The 21029-nt window shown below is 45.5% G+C and overlaps 1 protein-coding gene across 1 annotated transcript in view; it reads left to right on the top strand.

The window, feature by feature from the left end:
* The window catches only part of LOC122809595 (spermidine synthase), a gene marked incomplete in the record, with an annotated part of 493078 nt that overhangs the window by 159443 nt on the left and 312606 nt on the right, over positions 1-21029 (top strand). Inside the window, 1 exon segment of the mRNA XM_044081203.1 lies at positions 15618-15710. Coding sequence (XP_043937138.1) covers positions 15618-15710 — 93 coding nt within the window.

Below are 21029 nucleotides of genomic sequence, written 5' to 3' on the forward strand. Positions count from 1 at the left end.
AGCATTGCCATTTAGATTCTTGACATAGTTATAGAATGCTTTGTGGTTGTCTTTGGAATCTTTGGCAATTTTATTTTCATAACTAGCTTTGGAGGATTTTATGAGGCATCTCAGTTTCTTACTGAGGCTAGTAAGGGGGTTTTTTGCATCCTGGGATTTTCCTCTCTCCTGCAAAAGTTTCTGGAAGGCAGGGGCATACAAGGCAGGGGCATACAAGGGACTTGGAGCACACAACAGATTCATCGGCACATAAACTTAAAAGAATTGATGGCAGTGCAGCAGGCCTTGCTGGCCTTCAAGGACCTACTCTACCTTGGGACTCTTCTGATCAGGACAGAGAACACCACAGTCATGTGGTACATCAACAAGCTGTGGGGGGGGGGGGGCTCACTATTGCACTTTGTGCAGACACAGCATGAAACTGTTGTCCTTAGCAGCTTCCATGGGCATACATCTCATTGCCCATTATCTTCCAGGGAGGCTGAACTCCTTGGCAGATCAATTGAGCAGACATGTTCTGAATCCTCACGAGTGGCAACTGAACAAGCTCATTTTCCATCGCATCACTCCGCATTGGGGCACTCCTCAGGTGGATCTTTTCTCCTCTCACCAGTCCTCTCCTTCCAACCTTCTGCACCAGGGAGTTTCACGACAAAGCATGGAGAGTGGACACTTCGTCCTTCCCATGGACACAACTCTCAATTTATGCCTTCCCCCTCTGCCTCTTCTTTCCAGAGTGCTGCTAAAGATGAGGGGCGAAAAGCCAAGGGCTATTCTTATAGCACCAGATTGGCCCAGGCAGCATTTAAGCTCAGCCTTGGCATCTTCCCCTGTTACCAGATCTGTTGGTTCAGGAAGGGGGGAAGTTTCTCCATCCTCATCTTCAAACTCTGCATTTAACTGCCTGGCTAATACTTTAAATCTTTCCCAGCAGGTGGTTGAAGTTTTTCATGAGGCCAGGAGATCTAGCACCAGGAAATCCTATGCAGATAAATGGAAGAGATTTTGCTCTTGGATGCAGGCTAAAGGAGAAGTCTTCCCAACCTTCTCTTTCCCTCATTTTTGATTATCTAGCAGGTTAGCTTAATGGTGGGCTTTCCTTTTCTTCAATTAAGATTCATGCTTCAGCAATTTCTGCTTATTGTTCTTTTTGAACAACCCATTTTTTCTCGCCCCTTGATGAAACCATTCCTGAGGGGAGCTAGCCATCTTAGACCTCCCAGAAGAGCTCCTACTCTTGCTTGGGATCTTAATTTTGTCCTGGGGACGCTTACTCTTCCTCCCTTTGAACCTGCTGTCTCTGCAGACTTAGTTCCTTTCATGGAAGACTGCTTTTCTTTTGGTTATTACTTCGCCAGAAGGGTTTCAGATTTGCAAGCCTTAATGGCAGTAGAACCTTTCATTATTTTTCATACAGACCGGGTTTCTCTGAGAACTAATCCACCCTTTATGCCCAAGGTGGTTTCCAGTCTGACACTTAACCAGTCTATTCATCTGCCTACATTCTTCAGTAACCCCCAGAATAAAGGGGAAAGGATTCTGCACTCTCTTGATGTGGACAGACAGTTGAGATTTTACTTAAATAGGACTAAACCCTTTTGAAGTCTCAGCAGTTATTGGTTCATTTTGCTCCTGGGGCACAGGGTAAAGCTGTTTCCAAACAAACCATCTCCAAGTGGATTGCTCATTGTGTTTACGTTTGTTACCTGCAGCATGGAAAGTTCCCCCCCCCGGGGTATTAGGACCCATTCTGCTAGAGCAGCCTCTACTTCTGCAGCTTTTTTGAGAGGTGTGACTACTAAGGACAGTCTAGAAGCAGCCACTTAGTCTTCTGCCCATACTTTCACAAAGCATTACAGCCTATCTTTGTTTTCTAAATCTAGGGCTGGTTTTGCCTCTGCAATTTTGCAAGGCCTTACCAATCCTTAATCTGTGATTTCCCCCCCCCCCCCCTTTTGTTTTCTTCCTGGGTTTTTGGAATCAACCCATATGTGAAACACGAAGAACATAATACAGTTGTGTACACTTACCATAAATGTAGATGTTCGAGTTTATTCACTGTTTCAGTCCTGGTTTCCTGCCCTCCATTCCCCTTTTTTTCCTAAGCACAGACTACTGTTATTTTTGGATGGCTTTTTTCCCAGGGTGTTTCCTTCCTGGTTTGGCCTTCTTTTGGGGGCTCCTGACAGTTAAGGCAAGAAAAACTGAGGAAATTGCATCTGCTGCCTTCTTTTATACCTGACGTTCTGACATCAGTTTACAACTGACGGCAGCTGATGTCATATACCAAGGACTCTGGTATTCGGGCTGACTGAGGGCTACTGGGAACCTCTACATTTTATGGTAAGTGTACACAACTGTGCTTTCCGGAAATCTTAGTTCTCGTGGGATGCTCAGGACTCCTCTTCCCCCAGAGGAAAAATGGGGATATGATGAACGCTGGCCCAGAGGCAGAGGGGGTCCGGGGAACGTCGGGTCTCGAACCATTCTCTGACAGACCCGCACAGCAGCCCTGAGGCACTGTGGGACTGCTAATCTCTGGAGGCAGTCGGGGGATGTCTTGCCTTACATCCAACAGTGTGGGAGTCCTTAACAGACTGTTGGATGTTACATATCATATTCAGAGGCTATACCATCCCGTTTATGAATACACCTCCCCCGCCAAAACACTTCCCAGATGTTCTACCCACGCAAAGGGGGGGGGGGGGGTAGCAGAACTAGAAATTCAACTGCTAAGAAAGCGAGTCATCCAATCTGGATTGGGCTTCTATTCCAGGTTTTTTGATGCCAAAGAAAACGGGGGACTTAAGACCTGTACTGGATCTTTCCACCTTGAACTGGTTTGTACCAAAGGAAAAATTCCGGATGGTCACCCTTCAGTCTATTCTGCCATATCTGCACGCAGAGGATTGGATGTGCTCGATAGACCTCAACGACATGTACTGTCTCATCAAAATGAACAGGCGCTTCCACAGGTTTCTCCACTTCCAGCTGGGGAGGGCCAGTCACCATCCATTCAGGGCCCTACTCTCTGGTCTCACCACAGCCCCCAGGCTGTTCACCAAAGTAATGGTGGTGGTAGCTGCTCACCTGAGTCTTCGGGGGGGATTTGTGCCTGTCCCTGCCTGGACTATTGGCTCCTTGCTGCCCCTACCAAGCGTCTACTTTGCAGAGCCAGAGACTACTTCCTTGTTAGCACACAGTCTGGACATCACCATCGACCTCAGCAAATCTGACTCCAGTACAGCATCTAAATTTCATTGGAGCCCAGCTGGATAAAGTTCAAATGCTCGTTTATCTCCGCTCGGATAGGGTGTACAATCTTAAGATTTCATGTAGCTTACATTCTTCAGACTTCCTTCCATCAGCAGAAACAATGCTGTGAGCTCTAGGTTCTGTGGCGGCCACAGCCAATCTTTTGGCCTTGGTATGGCTTCACATGCGAGTCCTTCAGTGGACTCTAGCGGTCCAGTGGTGGTCTCAACTTTTCTGTATCCCATCCAATTCATGTATCTCGGACGTGCAGGGAATCTCTCCTTTGGTGGATCCGCTCCCCAGATCTTCTCGATGGACGTCCCTTTCTCTCTGCCTTTCCCACCACCACAGCAACCATGGATGCTTCTCAGCTAGGGTGGGTGGGGGGGGCATTGCTAGGGGAGAACAGTCCAAGGCACGTGGTCCCCCTCTGAGACCAACTTGCATATTTAGTGTCTTGGAGATGAGGGCAGTTCTTCTAGTGTTGCAAGCCCTTCATGCCCATCTTCCTCGGGGGACAATTGCTATCCAGTCAGACATGTCCGTAGTCTGGTATATAAACAAGTAGGGTGGAACCAAATCTTAACCCTTTTGTCGCAAAGCCATGAGAGTGTGGGAATGGGTGATTTCCACCGGCTGCTTTCTAGTGGCAACGCACATTCTGGGACGGTCCAACATTCTAGTGGACAGGCTCAGCAGAACTATTCTGATGCTTTACGAGTGGTCTCTGAATCCTTCAGAACCAAACAGATCTTCAAGTGGGGTCAGCCTTGCTGCGATCTATTCACAGCTCCTTACATGAAATGTAGTGAGTTCTTTACTCTGAACCCCCCTCAGGGGGAAGCTCCCAGCGATACACTAGTTCATGCTTAGCCTCCCGGTCTTCTCTATGCTTACTCCCCATTTCCTGTCATTCTGAAGTTTCTTCAGAAAGCTTGCAGGTTGGGGAGCTCAGTAATCTTCATTGCCCCATTCTTTCCTCGCCAAGTCTGGTTCCCATCCCTTTGGTCTCAACCTGTTAGTTCCAGAACCAGATCAAAGATCCATGGTGGATCTCATTTCTCACCCTTCTGGGATTCCTCACCCAGACCTGGACAGCCTGGAGCTCACCACTTAGCTGTTCCAGTAATTATTAGGACTCTGGTTGATAATCTCCGGTCAAGATTCTACTGGTGGCAGCTCACAAATCTTCCACCAGGAAAATACGTTGCAGCAAGTGGAAATGTTTTTCTTTGTGCCTCTCAGCGTGAGTTATTCTTTTACGGCTCATTTCCCGGCTGGTATCTTTCACCAAGGTGCTAGCTCTTCTACTGTTAAGTCCAGTTGGCTGCCATATCTAACTTTCATGTGGGGGAAAATATGGCTTCTCTAGCTTCCTCTAGGCTCTGTAAAGCCTTCCTTAAAGGTACCTTTCTATTACGGCCCCCGGTGAAAGATCCTACACCTCCTTGGAACCTTAACTTTGTTCTTCAGGCTCTTGTCTCTCCTCCCTTTGAGCTGACGGCATCAGCATTTTTAGCTTCTTTCCTGGAAGACCGCCTTCTGAGTGGCCATCACTTCGGCTAGGAGGGTGTCAAACTTCAAGCATTGTCCATCAAACTTCCATATATGATTTTTTCATAAAGACGGGGTTTCCCTGGCCACTAATGCCTCTTTCCCTAAAGTGGCCAGAGAAGCAGATATCAAACTATCAATTTGCCTGTCTTCTTTCCTAATTTCCAGAACAGAGGTGAATACAAGTTGCATTTATTAGATGTACACAGACAACTGAGGTTTTATTTACATAGAACGAAATCTTTCCGTAAATCTGACCAGTTTGTCTTGCCACAAACCCTTTCTAGGCAAACCAATTTCCAAAGTACCATCGCTAGTCTGATCTCGCAATGTATCATTCGAGCATATTCTGATAGAGGTATCTCCCCTCCGGGTCAGGTGAAAGCCTATTCAACTAGATCTATGGCAACATCAGTGGCATTTTGGTCTAGGGTTTTGCTGGATGATATCTGTGCTGCAGCTACTTGGTCCTCATCTCATACCTTTTATATGCCATTATAAATTGGACATTGTGTCTAGGAGTAAGGGCATCCTTTGGTTCTGTGGTGCTCTGGAATATCCTTCCATGAGGGTCACCCAATGTTGGTAGCCAGGGACTCTGTCCCAAAGGTTGAAGACCAAATGAAGTAAACTACTTCAGATAAAGAAGTTATGTACTCACCATAACATTTCATCTGAGTAGTTGTACTTCATTTGTCTTCAGCCGTTCCACCCCCCCCCCCCCCATTTCCCCCCTGACCTAGTCTCTATTGTCCTACCCTGGTATATAGGAGAGGTGCACTCTTGTGACTCTCCTGGTCATGCTTTGCCCAAGTTTTGTTAAAAACCCTTTAATGGTAAGGTCTAATTGGGACGGGCTTATGTTCTCTTGTACCGCAAACTCTATCTGAGGGAAAGAAGGAGATAGAGGGGCATTATGGGTAAGGGGAGATAGAGGGGCATTATGGGTAAGGGGAGGAGTTTGGAGCTTGGATGAGATGCTAGTGATGTGGCCGTCTCCGATCTGGATCTGAAGACAAATTAAGTGCAGCTACTCGGAACGATATGGTGAGTACATAACTTAATGATGTGTTGTACCTTTTATATTTTATATTTTCAGTACGTATAATGCTGGCAAGTGTGCATTGTATTGTTTGTGTATTTTCTTCTCATAAAGGTTTATCAATACCCCCCCCCCCCCACTAAGAGTGTACATAGACACACGTGTATGGCCACAACACGTGCAGATATTTTCTGATGTGTTTTCTGTATGGGGGCGGGGGGGTCTAGCCAGAGTACAGAAACTGTGATTCTATGCCTTTGTGAAAGAAGTTTCTTGTCATATTGTCATAAATAATTCTTGTGCAGATACTGTTGAGCCGCTGTCCAATTATCAGGTTGTACATAGCCTAGTACCAACCTATGAACCTATCAGCCCTAGGGCCTATACAAGCCTAGCCATAACAATTCCCTGGCTATTTCTTCCCACATTATTTACTTTCCTGGACCCCTGTCTAGCAGGGCGACTGACGTGATCCCTGGGGTGAATTTCCTTTCTCCCATCCAAACGTCAAGGTTCCTCTTGAAGAGGTCCAAAGAGGCAGTCTGCTTGACATGTATGGGCAATCTATTCCAGAGTCTGGGGAGTCTCTGGGTCAGGAACCTATCCCTCCAGCATGTTTTGTTTATTGTGATGACAAGGTTTAGATCCCTGGAGCGTGTAGCTCTGAGGGATTGGGATTTCTTTAAGTATAGCATGTCCAACAGCTCTGGGTTTGACATGGCCTTGTATGTTGAACAGAGATCGCCTCTGAGTAGACGATATGCGACGGAGTATAGCTGGAGTTTTTTAAGGCGGTCAGCGTAGGGCATCTGCTTTAGGCCTGTGATTCTTTTAGTGAGGTATTTCTGAGGCCTTTCCAGTTGTTGCAGATGTCTTGAGAGGTACATACCAAATGGGGCGTTGTATTCTATAATGGGTCTAATGAGGGATGAGTACAGTGGGACTATGACCTCCTTTTTTCTGGATGAAAAGCCCTTCGTGATGAGGTGTGCCACATAGAAGGATTTCCTGACTGTTGTGGCGATGTGGTTATCGAAGGTGAGACCACTGTCCACCTGTGTCCCTAAGTCTCTTATCACACTTTCTGTGTGTACTGCCACCTATATGGTAATTCATGGATACATGTTTTTTCCCAAAGGGGATAATACATTTCTTGGCATTGAGCTTGAGCCCATGGCTCTGGCACCAAGCATCTGTTTCTGTAAGGCCCTTTTGTAGAGTATCCACATCATTTGGGGATTCAATAATGGCTCCCAGTTTGCAGTCATCTGCAAATTTTGTTAGCCAGAGTCCCTTAGTGTTGACCTGTACTTCAGAGAAGTAGATGCCAAACAAGAGCGGCCCCAGGACTGAACCCTGAGGTACTCCACTTGTCACTTGTCTGGAGCTGGATTTGGAGTCTGCTACTTTTACAGTGTGGGTTCTATCAGTAAGCCATTTAGCAACCCATTGGGTGACATAGGGATTAATACCCAACTTAGTAAGTTTATCTATGATTCCAGAGTGGCGGATGGTGTCAAAGGCCTTGGCAAGGTCTAGATAGGCTGTGTGGACCACCTTACCCTTGTCCATGGCTCTGGAGACTGATTCAAAGAAGTCAATCAGGTTCAGGAGACAAGATCGCCCCTCACAAACCCAAACTGGGTGGGGTCCAGTGTTTGAAGGTTGCCAATGTCTTCGTTTATAAGTTTCATGATAATACGCTCCATGGCCTTGCAGATAAGGCTTGTCAGACTGATGGGACGGTAGTTTCCGGGATCCAAGGTGGATCCCCCCTTGTGGATTGGGATAACTGTAGCTCTGCGCCACTCAGTGGGCACGAAACCTGAGGTGAGGCTATGATTAAATATGACACTTAGGTGAGGTGCCAGTTCATATTGTAGTTCATGTAGTACACAGCCCGGGATGTCATCTGGTCCCATGGATGCTGTATTCTTGGCTTTAGAGAGTGCGTTTTGTACCTGTGAGGCCGTTATTACTGGAATTTGGCAATCTTCCGGTATTGATGGGCCATTTAGGGGGTGAGAGGGGGGTGAAGTTGGCACTGAATCGATCTGCCAGGATATTGGCAATATCCTTTGGATCAGTATATTTATTGCCATTCTGTTTTAGCTCGGAGCAGATCTGAGCATTGCCATTTAGTTTCTTGACATAGTTCTAGAATGCTTTGTGGTTGTCTTTGGAATCTTTGGCAATTTTATTTTCATAACTAGCTTTGGAGGATTTTGAGGCATCTCAGTTTCTTACTGAGGATAGTAAGGGAGTTTTTTGCATCCTGGGATTTTCCTCTTTTCTGCAAAAGTTTTTTCCTTTTGTTGTAAAGTTTGTTTATGGCAGGGGACCACCAGATTGGCTTCCTTTTTTTGGATGAGAGCATTTTGGTTCTATTTGGGATGGCACGATTCATGCATGAGTGGATGTGCTCTTACAGTGCCTTAGTGTAGGATTCAGCAGTTGAACTTTCAGTTCCCGTCTGCATGGGTGTCATGAAGTTTGTCACTTCTGACTTGAGTAGCATGAAGTTGGCTTTGGAGAAGTTTTCTATGGTGGTTTCTTTACTGGGGTGGGATGTGGATGTTAAGGGTGATTAGCTTATGGTCAGACCTGACTAACGAGGGGGTGACCATAGGTATGGAGCATTGATTTGCCATGTTGGTAATGACCAGGTCTAGGATATTGGAGCCGCTGGTGGGACTATGGATTAGTTGATCCAGGGCGTTGGAATTTATGAATTCCAAGAACCGTAGCAAAGGTGTTGGGACATGAGTAGTTTTCCCAGTTAATGGCAGGGTAGTTAAAATCACCCAGTATTAGGGTGTTTGGTTCTATCTTAATATTTTCCAGTATGTTTAAAAAGGTGTAGTGAGAATCTTGGGGTATGGTGGGGGATCTGTAGCAAGCTACAATTTGGATTGCAGTCTTACCTAGTGTTAGTTGCACTTGGAGAATTTCAGACACATTGTGTTGGCCAACTAGCCTGGTGGTGTGAATATCCTCTGTGAATATTGACACTCCTCCACCTTTAGTGTTTCGGTCCTGGTTTGGTGGCCGAAGTGTGGTAAGAGTTGTAGCCTGGTATTGCAGGGGTGCTCTCTGGAGCCTTGAACCAGGTCTCAGTTACTGCACAGATATCGATGTTCTCCATTTTTAGGAGTGCCTCGAGAGAGTGCATTTTGAGGTTTAGACTTCTAGCATTGAGTAGCATTACCTTCAGATTTTGCATGCTTGTACCTGTTACGGTGGTGGTTTTGTCCTTTGAAGTTTGCCTAAAAAAGGCACTATAGGGGTGGCAAGAGACTTGGCCAGTAACCTGAATCCCAGGTGCAACAGGTGCAGACCATCTCTGGCAAAGCATCGTGGTCTGTCAATCATGTCATCCCAGGCAGACAGATACTGGATCCCCTTTGAATGACACCATAAGCTTAGCCAATTGTTGAAGTCAATCATTTTATTCTTATATTGTGGTATTCTGGGCGAAGGCAGGATGCTACTCAGGGCTAGGGTCATACCTGCCTGGGCCACATGATCCGAGAGCTCTTCCATGTCTCTTTTCATGTAGTCCAGGGAGGTACGTCTCAAGTCATTCACTCCAACATGGACAATGACAGAGTCATATTTGTACTTGTTGTGGAGTGACTTGAGTGCATGCGTTATGTGGCGGATCCTGGCACCCGACAGGCAGCTGACTGTAATTTTCTCCTTATTCAACCTGGTGAGAGGGACATCAGTGTGCCGGACTATAGAGTCACCTATGACTAAAGTGTTAGGTACATTGTCTTGCCTTAGGGGCTGTTGCTGGGTGGCACACTGGTGTTGTGAACTACATTGGTTGTGATTGGTGTTTGTTTGCGTTTCAGCTTCAGAGGTCTTTGTTGTTTGGGCAGGTTACAGTTAAGGGCCTCTGCATATGTGGATTTAGTGTTGCTATATGTGGGTGTTGGTGGTGCGGGTTTAGAAGGGCTATGTGTTGCTTGAGGGGTAGTGTGGGTGTTAACCTTCTCCTCCTTGACTGTTTAGCACAATCTTGGGTGGAGAGAGCTTTGCTTCCATTTTGGCTATGTAAGTGCATCTCTCACAGGTTGTAGTGTTGGGTGGTAGGAGGAGAGGGTTGTCTGTGTACATGAGGCAATTGCTGCATTGCCCCAGTATGCCCAGATTCACCAGGTGGACAGGAGAAATCACCGGAAGCTGACCCTTGGACATGCCTGGTTTGGGGCTTTTTTTTTTTTTTTTTTCTTTGTAAAGTACAGGAGCTGTTTCCTTAGCAAGGTACTTTGCAATTATAGGCTGTTTAGTGCCTACTATTAATTTCTCCTTATTAACAATGAGAGTTCAGTGTTTGTATGAGTTTAAGGCTTCCTAGTGCTTTCCAGCAGGTATTAGAGAAAGTGCTAGTCACAGGGATGCTTAAAGGTAAGATTGAAAAGAATGCACTCTGCAGTGTGCACTAGAGAAGTTAGATGTGAAAGTAGGTAACTTGAGTTTTACCTATTTAAAAAGTTAAGGTTTAGTGGAGAGTTACTATTTTTAAAACAGCAAGATGGATTGAAAGGGGTGGTCACTTTTGTAATTTGGTACTATGAAATACTGTAGGATGGCCAATAAATTTAAATAATTGAAGGGGTGGGATTTCAAAAATGATGATTTTGTGATTACTCACATAAGCCAGTGAAAGTAGAGAGAAATGAGATATATGGTCAGATTAACATAAGAGGCGGGCAACTAGAAAGACAGTGGTATTTAACAAGACAACTTAAATGGGTGGGAGGGCGAGAAAAATTCTGCCTGACTCAGAACAGAGAGAGCTGTGGTCTCTTTTGAAGGTTTAATATGCTGTTAAAACAGAATGCAAGCAAAACACAAGGTAAAGAAAACAAGCTACAGTATTCAAAATATAGAAAGGCAATACAGTAATACAAAAAATATAAGCAAACTAACCTTTCCTTCACAGCAAAGTGTAGCAGAGTCTGGATGAGCCTTTCTGGTAAAGCTTTCTTGTTGTTTTTGTGGTTTTGATTCACTAGAGGCATCTTGCAGGGCTGCTGTAACTGGGTCTGTACTTGGAAGGCATGCTTGGCTTAAACGATCCTTGCTAGATCATGTTAAAGCAAAATTACTGGATGCTCCCTTAAATCAGGACCGCCTGTTTGGCAACAAGGCAGAAGAAGTTCTTAAAAAGATGGAGGAAAAAGCTAAATCTATGCAAACTGTTAAAGATTTTTTACAAGTACAACCCCCAAGGTTTAGTAGGCATTGGCCTTCCAAGAATTGGTCCTTTCCTGCCTCATCCAGACCTTCTCAGTCCAAACCCAGATCCAGCAGAGCTGTCAGGCTTCAGTTCCAGGGTACGCACAGGACTAAGCAGTGGGGGGCCCCTACTTCCAAATCTGGGAGTAATAAAACTCCCCCCATGGTAAACTGTCTCAATGACTTCTTTTTAAAACTCCAAGCACTTCCCAACTGACTGCCCCTTTGGGGGGGGGGGGGATTGCTCTTCATGCAAAGAATTGGGAACGCAATACCCAGGACAAATGGGTTTTAAATAGTGTCCCAGGGATACAGATTTCACTTCCACACGTTACCAACACCAAGCGGGTGGCCAGATCTACCCCCAAATCAGTGGGCAGAGGCCCAAAAGCAAGTATTTTCTCTTAAGCATATGGGGGCTATTCAATTGGTACCAGAAGAGTAAAAGGGACAAGGTTTCTACTCAAGACTTTTCCTGGTACCCAGAAAAGGCAATTCATGGCATCCTATCCTGGACCTGTCTACTTTTTTGGTGATTCCAAAATTCAAGATGCTGACTTTTCACCAGTTGCTCCCTATGCTAGGCAAAGATGCCTGGTTGGCAACACGCATACCTGCACATCCCAATCAGGGAATCTAGCAGAAGATACCTACGCTTCAAAGCAGGCTACATGCACTGTCCGTTATCTGTACTGCCCTTTGGCATATCTACTGCGCCCAGGGTATTCACAAAGTGCCTAGCTCCAGTCATTGCATTTTGCAGGCAAAGAAATGTTCAAATATACCCATAACTGGACGATTGTCTAATTCAGGACATACTTTTGAATCATCTGGTATGTGTACAAAGGGTGCTAACTTGTCTGGAGTACACCATAAATGAAAAGAAATCACACCTGGTACCCTGTATACAAATTGCATTCCTGGGAGCAAGCTTGAATACAACTTTCCAGATGGCTTTCCTCATGCCAGAGAAACATTCATTTGACAACCTGCTTCAAACAAGTGGCTTCAAAAATCCTGCTATCTGCAAGGCAAATACTGCAAGCCTTGGGGTTCATGGCCTCCTTCATTCTTCTAATTCCATATGCAAGACTGCATACGTGGAAACTACAATGGTATCTAAAAAGCCTATGGTGTCAACATTCTCAGAATCTAGAAGTAATGATTCCTATCATACCTTGCCTACCCCTAGAGTTCCTTTGGTGGGCAGAGGCCTGCCTCCAAAATGAGGGATTACCATTCACACTGCCCCCTGCCACCCAAACCCTAACAGATTCATCAGATTATGCATGGGGGTGGGGGGGCTCACCTGGCAGGGAAGTGCATTCAGGTCAAATGAAACGCAAGTCAAATGCACCTGCATATCAATCAAAAAGAAATGTTAGCTGTACAGAATGCCCTGACAGCCTTCAAGGACCACATTCTTCCAGGACAATTAATGGTAAAGATGGACAACACCGCTGTTATGTGGTACATAAACAAGCAGAGGGGTACACATTCTTGCCCCCTATGCAGACTAGCCATGGCATTGTGGAACACAGCCCTGAGCTACCAAATGCATCTACTAGCTCAATTCCTGCCAGGAAAACTAAATACACTGGCAGTTGAACTAAGCAGAAACCTCATGGACCCACGAGTGGAAACTGGAACCAAGGATTTTCAACATGTTGACAAGCAAATGGAGGAGCCCAGATATAGACCAGTTTGCCTCCCCCCTGAACTATCAATTGGACACGTTTTGCAGAAGGACTCCCCACAAACAAGCTTTGAAAGTGGATGCGCTGTCCTTCAGCTGGAAAAAACTATTAGTTTATGCATTCCTCCTCTGCCTCTGCTCTCCAAGGTACTACTAAAGATCAAACAAGACAAACCAAGGACTATTTTGATTGTACCAGACTGGCCATGCCAACACTGGTACCCCCTCTTGCACAGTGTGTCACTGTTGGCCCCATGACACCTGCCTCAGACTCCTACCCTATTGTCTCTGCAGGAGAACCAGATTCTGCACCCTCCGCTTCAAACACTGAACCTAGCAGCCTGGCTAATTACCTAATCTCTTTTACCATCCCTCAGTAAACCAGTGATGGATATCATTTTAGAGGCAAGGAGGCCTAGTACTAGAAAATCTTATGCTGAAAAATGGAAAAGATTCTGTGCCTGGAACCAGTCTACCTCAGCTTCACAAGGGCCTGTCTTTCTCCTCCATCAAAATTCACGCCTCAGCCATTTCAGCTCATTGTAACACAAAACCTCCCCTCTTCTCGCATCCTCTGCTCAAGCAGTTCCTCAGAGGGGCCAAAAATTTACGACCACCCAGGAGAGCTCCAACTCCAGCCTGGGCCCTTAACTTTGTATTGGAGAAACTCACTCTTCCTCCTTTCGAGCCAGCTGCTACTGCAGACTTAAAATACCTTTCTTGGAAAACAGCTTTCCTTTTAGCAGTCACTTAGGCAAGGAGGGTATCTGAATTACAGGCCCTTATGGCAGTGGTGGTGGTGCTGTGGTAGCGCTGTCGCCTCACAGTAAGACGTTGTCCTGTTCATTTCTCAGCTAGAGCGTCTTCTGTGTGGAGACGTGCGTTGATGGGCGTATCTTTGAAGGTTGTGCGTCAGGGCTGGCAACTCGGCATGTAAAAATCTGCTGCCAATCATTAGCGGACCGGATTTCTGCTGTGGCGACCCCTAACCGGGAAAAGCCGAAAGACACAACAACATGGCAGTGAAGCCTTTCATAATCTTCCATGTGGACAGGGTGCCCGTCAGGACCAATCCCTCCTTCATGCCCAAGGTGGTATCCAGTGTGGCCCTTAATCAGTCCATTCATTTGCCAACCTTCTTTCCTAATCCACAGAACAAAGGGGAATGGATACTGCACTCCTTGGATGTGCACAGACAACTTAGATTCTACTTGGACAGGACTAAACCTCAAAGAAAATCTGAACTGCTGGTGGCATTTGCTGCAGGGGCAGAGCGGAAGGCTATTTCACAGCAAACCATTTCCAAATGGATAGGCCATTGCATTAATTTCTGCTACAGGCACCATGGAAAACCTATCCCACAGGGGATCAGACCCCTCTCAACCAGGGCTGCATCCACCTCTACAACCTTTCTCAGAGGTGTCCATACCAGGGACATCCTAGAAGCTACCTGGAGTTCTGTACATACTTTCACCAAGCATTACCATCTGCTAATTTTCTCTAAATCCAGAGCTGGCTTTGCCACTGCAGTCTTACAGGGCCTTATAGCTGGTCCTAATGCTATCTAAACTCCTCCTCCCATCCTTAGATTTGGGAATCTACCCAAATGTGATGACTGCAACAGTGAAACACGAAGAACATAGTACAGTTGTGTATACTTAACATAAATGTAGATGTTGGAGTGTATTCACTGTTGCAGTCCTGGTTAATCCCTGCAGCCCCCTTACTACTTTTGGCTATACCTCTACTCTCCTTTACTATGCTCAGAAGCTTTTTGGTGTATTTGTTTTTTTGTTGGAAGTATAACCTTGCATATTTATAGATTTAATTGCTTCCCATTAAGGGTGCACCTGACATCTGGGGCAAGAAAAACTGATGTAATGGCATCGGCTGCATGTTTTATACCCCTGATGTCACGAAAGAGACAGCAACCGACGCAGGACCCAAAATCAGGCCGACTGAGGGCTACTGCAAGCAGATAACCCAAATGTGATGACTGCAACAGAGAATACACTCTGACATCTACATTTGTGGTAAGTGTACACAACTGTACTTTTCTTTCCCTCCATCCCCCTCTTCTTCATGTTTGTCTACTGTGACTTTTTTATAGACCAATTTATTTTGGGGTTCGTGTATGGTCTGAAAAGCAGCATTAGCTCTGCAGTGATTTGTTTGCCCTCTCTCATTTGCATAAGAGTTCTTCAGAAAGTGAGAGTGGATAAAATGTATTTAGGTCTGATATTGACCTGATAATTCCGTTCTATTTTGATTTGTTTTTTTTTCCCACTTTTTTAATATTGCTGGCAGTCCTGGTAGTTTAGAATTTTACTTTATATGCTCTGGAAGCAACAAAATGCTAGGTTGTCTTACACTTTGCGCACAGGATTTCTAGCACTGGGTTATGTTGATAATCTCGGTGTGCTTTATCTGAGTATGTAATGGCTTTTGCTTTTGTTCCCATTAGGAAATCTTTTTGATCAAAGATGTATGCAGGATGGGTAAAAAATAAACAAGAGTTGGAGCAGAGAGTTAAGGCTCTGAATTGTAACCCTTATCGTGCAGGGTTTGATTCCCTCACCCTCATTTGTCCACTGTGTGACGTTGTGCAAGACACTTAACACATTGCTCTAGGACTTTCCTGAAAAGGAACTGTGTCCAGTAGGCCTACCTGGTTCACAAATGACATTATTTTTTATTTTTATTTTATTTATATAATTGAAGATGTAAATGATATAATTGTAGTTAGTTTTATTTATCGTTGCTATACACTGTAAGTATAACCATAGCAATTTAAGATTATAACTTTTTTTTATATATATCTAGGTGTTGATTATAGGCGGCGGTGATGGTGGAGTGTTGAGAGAGGTGGTTAAACATCCTTCTGTTGAATCTGTGGTCCAATGTGAAATCGATGAGGTACTGCAAATGTTATTAATTTAATTTTACCTGCTTTTGCTGTTTGCTTACTATTTAATTGCACATTTCTAGTATTGGACTTTGTGTATGTGTCCTGCAACTGACTTGCATCCTGCCGAGGATTGTTTGCTGGGATTGACTTCTTCACCCTTGAAAAAGGTAAAGCAGATGTAGGGAAATGAAACTGACCGATAAATGGACACCTGCCCTGTTTTAGTATGCATTAAACGATGTAGAATACATTTGCAATGTTAAGTGTGAGAATCTTGGAATAGTAACAGTTCCATTGTAAAGGGATACATGCTTAACTTGTGACGTACAATGTGGTTTTATGACTGCACTACTATGTGCATCTTAGCTTCAGTGTAGTAGTCTTTACTTTTTATTTTTAAATATGGTTGCTTTGACTGTTTACTCATTACTTAATTTATGTTTTATGTAAAGAAAATTTTTAAAATGGGCTATTTACACTGTTTACATATGTAAGTTCTGTAGTCTAGTGGTAATCACATCTGCCTAACACACAAGAAGGTCTTGGGTTCGATCATAAGAGGTTAGTAGGCTAGTGGCCCTGGAGTCCTTACAAGACTTGCCAAGATTTTATCCCCCCCCCCCTAAAAAAAACCTCTGTCGTCACCTGTTGCCCGTGTCAATGAGGGACACTGGTGGAACCCCTGGGACAAATTTGTAGTTTCCCATCCGCTCTTTAAGGTCCCTCTTGGAGGGTCGGTGAGATACTCTGACATGTATGGAAGTCTCTTCCAGAGACTGGGCAGCCTCTAGGCGACAAACCTGTCTGTCTAGCAGGTTTTGTTAATGTTGCGTATTAGATTTAGACCTTTTGAGCATGTAATGTGTGAGGAGTTAGACTTGCGGATATGGAGCATTTGTAGTAGGGCAGGGTCTGAGATTGCCTTGGAGAGAGACGGATCACCTTTGAGCAGTCTGTGATACCGAGTAGAGTGATAGTGATTTGAGCCTGTCTGCATAGGACAGGTGTTTGAGGCCATAGATTCTCTTTGGTTTGTGACCTTTCCAGCGGTGCAGGTGTTTGGAGAGTTACATAACAAATGGGGAGTTGTACTCTGTTTATTGGCCTAATGAGGGAGGAGTACATAGAGGTAATAGCCTTCTTTTTTCTGGTTGCAATCACTTTACTTGGAAATGAATCAAGTAAAAGATGTTTCTGACCACTGCCGCTACATGATGGTGAATGAGATTGTCAACCTGTGTACCCGGGTCTCTGACCGAAGGTTAAGTGCTAACGGGGATGTTCTTCGTCTCACATTGCTGCAGTCATAACCTGTGGGTAGTCCGCTGTCCTCGGTCGGCCCGAATACCAAAGAGCTAGGCTGGCGTCGGTCATAGTCGCCCAGAGCTGACGTCGGTACGTAGTAGTACTTAAGCGCATGACCGACGCCATATCCTCAGTCTTTCTTGCTGCGTGGTCCGAAGCAGAAGCAGCGTTTGCAAGTGCCGTTCGGCGTTCTGAAATTTTCACTTTTCGAGTTTCAGACCGAAGACCAAGCTGGGCTAAGTACCCCGTTGGGGAAATTTTTGTCTTTTCTTGCCTCAGTTATCCGGATGTCAGAAAAAGTTAATAATTGTATTTCTTGTGGGAAATAGATACCTCATAGGGATTATCATTCTCTCTCTCTTCCTTGCTTGGGGCCTGAACACGACGTAGTCGGGTGTCGCTTTTGTGCTAGATTTAATAAGCGCACCATTAAACGGAGGTTAGACTGTGCCAGGCTTGTTTTTGGTAAACGGTGTAACTATAACATGCCGTCGGATCCACCGACGCCCGCTACCGCTAAGAAGCGTAAAGATAAATCTTTGAGGTCTAAACCGGATGAGTCGTCCGTTGCGGACGCCGGTTCTATGGAACCTCCGGTTGAAACTGTGGATCCTGCCGAGGGTTCGGCTGTATCCCAGGGGGAACCTTTACTTTTGCAGGAGTTGGCCTCTCAGGAGCTAGGCCAGGCTGAGGGTGCTTCTCAGGTGTCTGTAGTTCCATCTTTGCAAAAGGTTATTAGGCCTTCTACTTCAGTGGCTAAAGGCCATGCTAAGACCAAACCTTGTCTTGCTGGCCCTGGCCATAGTTCTAGCTCTCCAGCCCCTGTTCCAAAAAAGCATATGTTGAAAATGGCAGAGGACTTGATTACTTTGATCAGGGGTTCTATGCCCCCCCCAGAGAAGAGGCCTAGGGTGGAGGCAGATTTAGAGGGAATGGAGCATTCTTCAGACTACTCTGATTCCTCAGCTGAAGAAATTCAGGATTTCCCTTCCTATTCTGATTCGGATGCAGAGGACTCCTGTCCTTCTGCTTCTCCTCCAGAGGATTTTTCCTTTTCCGAAACTTTACATTCCATGAGGGAACATTTCAAGTGGGAAGGTCAGGATTTTTCTGACTCTCGGAAAAGGCTTGGGGAATTTTTGTTTTTGCCACAACATAGGCCCTTGGCTATTCCCCCTGTCTTAGATGTTGTTCAGGATGTTTTTTCTGAAGCTTCCCTTAATCCTGATTCTTTGCCCCCGGCCCCTGTCAAGCCAGACAGATATTACACAGATGTCCTTCATGGATGCATCTGCAGTCATAACAAGTGGGTTGTCCTGTCGTCAGGCAGCCCTGCAGTCGGCCGGATTCCAAAGTCCGGGTCCGGCTTCGGCTGATGTCGCACTCCACCCGACGTCATCTCTGTTGGTCTTCGGGTATAAAAGCATCAGCCGACGCCATTTTCCTCAGTCTTTCTTGCCGCGTGGCGCCCGAAGCAGAAGCTGTTCGCAAGTGCCGGTCGGTCGGATCCAGAGATTACTTCTACCGAATACTACTTCGAAGACTTCTAAAGCTAAGTACCCCGTTTGGGACTCTTTCTTGCCTCAGCCGATGTCAGAAAAAGTTAACAATTGTTTAACCTGTGGGAAACAAATACCTCATAAAGATTTCCACTCTTACTGTCTGCCTTGTTTAGGCCCAGCCCACGGCGTAGCCGCCTGTTCGGCCTGTGCCTCTTTCAACCGGCGAACGCTTAGGCGTCGGTCGGAGTTTGCAGAACAGTTTTTCGGTTCTGGTTTTGCGTACATTATGCCGCCGGATCCTCCGACTACCCCAAAACGCAAAGATAAAGACCAACATTTGCGGTCCGCGGTTTCGCCGAAACCACGGTAAAGCAAACATGAGTGTCTCGGTTACGGCGAAACCGAGAAAACTGCTCAAAGTACAGCTGAACCTATTCTTACAACTGAGGCCCCTGCTACAACTCTTGAATCGACCTCAGAATTTTTACCCACTACGGTGGTTGACTTATCAGACACCATCCCCTTGGATGTCCCTACCCCAGCACGTGGTGCTGCTAGGCCTCCAGCTGCCATGTCCATTAAGGCCTTCGCCAGGGCTAAAGCAGCCAAGACTACTAAAACAGTGCCTGTTAAACCCCCCACATCCAGGCCCTCTTCTAGTTCTCAAATGCTTTGGCAGAAGATTTAATTTCTTTAATTAGAGGATCTCAATCTCACCCAGACAGGGCCTCTCAGCCCCAGAGAAGAGACCTAGGGCAGAGCCCCTGAGCCAGTGTCTTCTGATGATTCTGCTGATGAATCAGACATAACTGATCAGCCTGAGGCTCCCTTCTCCAATTTTGAAGATTCTGATGCTGAAGAATCAATTCCAGCTGCTTCCCCACCAGAAGAATTCTCCTTTGGGGAAACCTTGCATGCCATGCGAGAACAGTTCCAATGGCAGCAACAGGATTTTTCAGACTCCAGAACACGACTTAGGACCTTTCTGCACCTCCCACAGCACAGGCCCTTAGCTATACCTCCTGTTCTCTCTGTGGTGGATGATGCTTTCAATGATGTTTGCTCCGCTCCAGATTCTTTACCCCCAGCCCCTGCCAAACAAGACAGATTTTACAGGGTGCCAGATACTCATCACCACCTTTACAAGGCCCCACTTGCAGACCCAGAAACTATATCCCAGGGTCCCAAGGCAGTAGCCGACCACAGCTAAAACCCTATTCCTTCTGAAAGGGAAGCAAGGTCATTAGACAGATGGGGTAAAAGGTCTACACTTCAGCTACTCTCTCAGCTAGAGCTTTAAACTGTCAGTTTCACATGATACAATACCAAGAGTTTATGCTTGATCAGTTAACTAAAAACTAACCACTGATGAATCTCTTGATAAGAAATATGTATTAGAGATGGTAAATAACATACAACAGGTTAGCAACCATTCCTTAAAATGTGGCTATGATGCACTGGAGGCTTCATTTAGATCAGCCATGACAGGCACAGTGATAAGAAGGCATGCATGGCTAAAGGAACAAGCTCTACGGATCATGTTAAAGCTAAGTTGCTAGATGCTCCTATGGACAAGACAAGTTTGTTTGGTACACCTGCCCAGCAGGTTATGAAGAAAATGGAAGAAAAGGCAAAATCTGTTCAAACTGTTAAAGATTTCTTGCAGGTTCAACCCCAAGGTTTAGCAGGAACTGGCCTGCCAAAAATTGGTCCTTTCCTGACTCCACAAAATTTCAAAGGGGCAGGAATAGACGTTCCAGAGGCAGAAACCAATCCAGAGGAGGTGCCTACAGAGGACGACAGTGGCAAGGTAACAACAGAGGCACAGACACAGCCACTGCCACTACATCAGCACAACCACAGTGACTTAATCCTAAATCCGCCTACCAGGGAACAAATAGCAGCTCCTCTAGGCGGAAAGTTAACCTTATTTTCAAAGAACTGGCACTACATAACAAAAGACAAGTGGATTTTACAAACCATAGATCAAGGTTACCGGTTTCACTTCCACACTTTACCAGTCAAAAGAGGAATGCCAAATCTACCTCCAAATCAAAAACAGAGGCTCTACCAGATAATGGAGTTAGCAAACATGAGAGCTGTGGAAAGAGTGCCAACAGCAGAACAAGGAAAGGGTTCTACTCCAGACTATTCCTAGTTCCAAGAAAGGAAAAAGTTGGAGACCAATTCTCGACCTGTCCACCTTAAATACATACATCATTGTCCCAAAATTCAAAATGCTGACCCTACAGCAACTTCTTCCCATGCTGGGCAAGGAGTCTTGGCTGGTAACTCTAGATCTCAAGGAGGCATACCTGCACGTCCCCATTCGACCAATCTGCAGAAGATACCTCAGATTTCTTGCAGGATCAGAGCACTATCAATTCTCAGCATTGCCCTTTGGCTTATCTACTGCCCAGAGTATTCACAAAATGCCTGGCATCAGTAATCGCCCATTGCAGACTACAGGGAATTCAAATTTACCCATACCTGGACGACTGCCTGCTACAAGGGGACAAC

Source organism: Protopterus annectens, chromosome 8.part0 (genome assembly GCF_019279795.1).
Source record: "Protopterus annectens isolate FY-2018-M chromosome 8.part0, PAN1.0, whole genome shotgun sequence".
NCBI lineage: Eukaryota > Metazoa > Chordata > Ceratodontiformes > Protopteridae > Protopterus > Protopterus annectens.